Consider the following 3735-nt stretch of genomic DNA (forward strand, 5'->3'; position numbering starts at 1 on the left):
TCTTTCCAAGTGTCACAGCTACAAGGTGAGGCAATCCTTTTGCCACAGAACTCAAGAAACTGCAGAAAGCCTGAAAATATGCAGGAAGGTTTGAAGAAACAGAGCACATTATTTTCTGAAGCAAACTGGTGTTGATTTAAGATTACCACACGTGTACTTAAGAAAACCAAAATCGTCTCTAATTAAAAATACCAAGTAATAGATACATTCTTAATCACACCAAGTTCCTAAGAATGACATTTTGTTCCTTCCTTCTAGGCATAATCTTTAAGCAAAGAGACATATGAATTTAATTAAAAGTCATTTGGTTTACTTTGAAATGAAATGTTTGTTTTATCCTCCTCTTGTAGCTAAATTCATGCACTGATATCGAACAAGATGTACTAAGTGAATGCTTAGCTGTACAACAGCTCCACACATCTTCACAACACATTTTGGATGGGAAATGTGGTAGATCTGTAGGTCACCATGATTTAATTACAGGTAAGAACACTTCTAATACGTATGGTGGGAAATGTGTCATATAATGCAGGATTTAAAACAGAAAAGTGTATCGGTCTGATTTGTCACTGTGGAAGTTAAAAAAATCCCCAAGCAAACCAACAAATAAAATGAAATAATTTTGTGAATTGTTTGCTAAGGCCTGACTGGGTTTTTTTTTTTTTTGGTTCTCAGGGTTAGTCAGCCAGATAGCTCCTATTAATTTCACGAGAAGGGAGTAGAAGCCCTGCTGAAAGTCAAGCTCTGGCCATTTGTTCTTTTCCAAAAAGTTTGCCTTGGCTTGAGCAGAACGCAGGTGCATGGGCTTTGCTCAAGCCAAGTGAGTGCTCTAGCAAAGGCAAAGACAGCAGGCAGTAAGGTTTTCCAGCTCTTCAGGAGCTGCAGACAAGCTAATGAGGCTGTGTATCATTATCATGCACTGTGTGATTATAACGAATAATATGGCGATGTACGAACAGAGCATAAGCTTGAATCTGAAATGTCAAACATGTTGTTTTAATTATCCTTTCTAGTATTTAATCTTTCTTTCATTCCTTCTCGTCTGCCTGTCCTTTCTTTCTTGTGGTTTGAACAAGAGCTGGCCTCTTTCAGGAACCTTAAATAGTTCTATACATTTTATAGGAAGAGAAAAAGATGTTTCCATTCCCTTCTGCTGCAAATAAGATCCAGTTTCACAACTTTTGAACCTCAGCAGAGGATCCTGGAACAGGGATGTAGCAATCTCAGGTTCTTTGTTTAGCCAGCAGAGAGAAAGAGGGACTCTCAAAGGCCATCAGTTGAATTGTAATCTGGGCACCTATATCCTTCCACTGATTCTAGAGGTTAGAGTGAAGAACCTTTCACTTTTCCCTCTCAAAACTCCTTCTGCCCATGTAACTGTTTATCCCTCTATCTATTTTTTTGTATTTATTTTATTCTTGTCTTCAGCAACATCATATATCAGTGAGTTGCAAAGCCCACACTTTTTAAAAATATTCTCCTTGATTAATTTTGCATGTGCAACTTTCAGATGGTGTTCAATGGAAGAATATGTGTATAGACTCTTACTTGGTCTGCCCTGGTGGAATGTAGTTTGGAGAACCGTTCATGTTACTGCCTTTGAAACTTCTCTGCAGTATCCATTTTGGGGTGGAATAACCAATACTATGCAGAAAATTCCAGATTACACCTTTTACTCAATTTATAAGCCACCGTCACAGAGTTTTCTTGTGTCTTGTTCTCTGTCTTGTTCCAGACACATCCCAGGATCTTATTCATTTTTTATTGGCATCTGCATATTAGAAGTGGGATGGATATGTAGAAACATTGTCTCCAGATGATACAAAGTGGCAGATAAAAAATCTCTAGAAAAAAGATGTAACACATACTAATAATTTTTTGGCTGTATAATTGTTTAGTTAATAATGCACACTAAAACCCTTTTTGGACAGACTATTCCTAATTTTGGTGCAGGAATGTGGAGTCTGGTATACTGCATGCCATGCCCAAGAGTGGAGGCCAGTTTAAATCATAGAATCATATAATGATTTGGATTGGAATGGACCTTTCAAGGCCATCTAGTCCAACCTCCCTTCAGTGAGCAGGGACATCCGCAACTAGATCAGGTTACTCAGAGCCCCATCCAACTGACCTGGAATATTTCCAAGAATAGGGCTTCTACCACCTCTCTGGCAACCTGGGCCAGTGTCTCACCACCCTCAGCAAAAAACATTTCTCCCTTATACCTAGTCTGAATCTTCCCACTTTTATTTTAAAACCATCACCCCTTGTCCTGCTACAACTGGCCCTGCTAAAAAGTCTGTCCCCATCTTTTTCTAAGTCCCCTTTAAGTACTGGAAGGCTGCAGTAAGGTCTCTCTGGAGCCTTTTCCTCTCCAGGCTGAACAAGCCCAACTCTCTCAGCCTGGCCTCATAGGAGTAAGTTGTTGGATTGCAGAGCAGAGGTGAGATGAGACACAAAAAGGCAGAGATGCCATTTTTGAAGACTTTCTTTTAAAATTGGTCAATATTAGAAAATGTTCATTGCTATTTAAATCCAAAATTATTCATAACATTATTTAGCTTAGAGTTAGTCTGTCTTGATTTAAGATGCACTTTATCCTCTTTAAGTTCCACTGTGGAGGAGAAACTTGACTTCATATAACTAAATATGTTTTAAATTGATTTAGTAAGTGAGTACAAGCTTTCCAGAAAACCCTATTTTGTTTCTGCTGAGGCTTAAAGAAATCCAATGGTAAACTGGGATTAGAAAACAAAAATGCCCAGTGCTAGTTCCCCTGCACCAAGGGAAGAGCTGATGCACTTTCTCAATATACTTTGCTTTGTAAGAGCAAAGTAATAAATTACTAAAAATTACTTATGGAAAAATCTCCTGCTTTTTTTTTTTCTCACTCCAAATCTTAAAAATAAAATGAAAAAATGCATCCTGCTTGACATTTCCTATTCTCCTTTCTAGTCCAAGTTGCATGAAAATGTTTGAAGGTGAACAGAATGGAGTGGAAAGGGAAATAACCCATCATTCTAACATTGTTCCCCTGGGAGTCTGCACTCTTGGTTTCTACATGGCTCTTCAAAAAGTGGCAGAAAGCTGGAGGGACTTGGGGGATTATTTCCATTCTCTGCCTTTGTTGCCTGTGCTGTTAACATCTGTGAGGGCAGCACGTGGCCTCTGCTCCCCAGCCCTGACAGTCCAGCACAGCTGAAGCATGGCTTGGCCCCTCACTTCCAGGCAGGGCAGGAAAGAGCAGTGACTTTTCTCTCAGAACAGGCTGCATGGATTTTTCACAGAAACAGCCCCAGATTTCAAGTGGCAATGATAAAAGAGGAAAAAAAGTTATTACTGTATGGTTAAAAAGACCATCCCTAACCTCTCAGTGTCATTTCTGAGAACCTCTTGTGAAATTAAGGATTTTATCTGTCAATAATGCTGGCTTTCTCTGATATGACTTCTTGTCTGATTATATCAATCCATCAGCAGGATGTTGTAAAAGATCTAGTAAATCTTCCCTGATCCTTCCATCGGGTCACGCCACATGAGACCCCATCACATGCACAGTATGAAAAAGTGCCAGGGAAAATAAATCAAGATTTGAAAGACTGTTTTACAGTGAAACAGAAGTTGCTTCATACTACGTGTCGTACAATCCCATAGGCAAAACTGTTCCTCTGTCATGATTTAGGGTATATAAAGCAAAGTGCTGATTCTTACAGAATTACAGCATAAGGACATTCCTGC

The 3735-nt window shown here is 39.2% G+C and overlaps 1 protein-coding gene across 1 annotated transcript in view; it reads left to right on the forward strand.

Annotated features, from left to right (window-relative positions):
- Window positions 1–3735, forward strand: part of GLIS1 (GLIS family zinc finger 1) — a 108108-nt gene that overhangs the window by 73324 nt on the left and 31049 nt on the right. The window contains exon 5 of the mRNA XM_008945098.1: window positions 351–483. Coding sequence (XP_008943346.1) covers window positions 351–483 — 133 coding nt within the window. The remainder of the gene's footprint in view (window positions 1–350; window positions 484–3735) is intronic.

The sequence above is a fragment of the Merops nubicus genome, unplaced genomic scaffold (genome assembly GCF_000691845.1).
Source record: "Merops nubicus isolate BGI_N331 unplaced genomic scaffold, ASM69184v1 scaffold5638, whole genome shotgun sequence".
Taxonomy (NCBI): domain Eukaryota; kingdom Metazoa; phylum Chordata; class Aves; order Coraciiformes; family Meropidae; genus Merops; species Merops nubicus.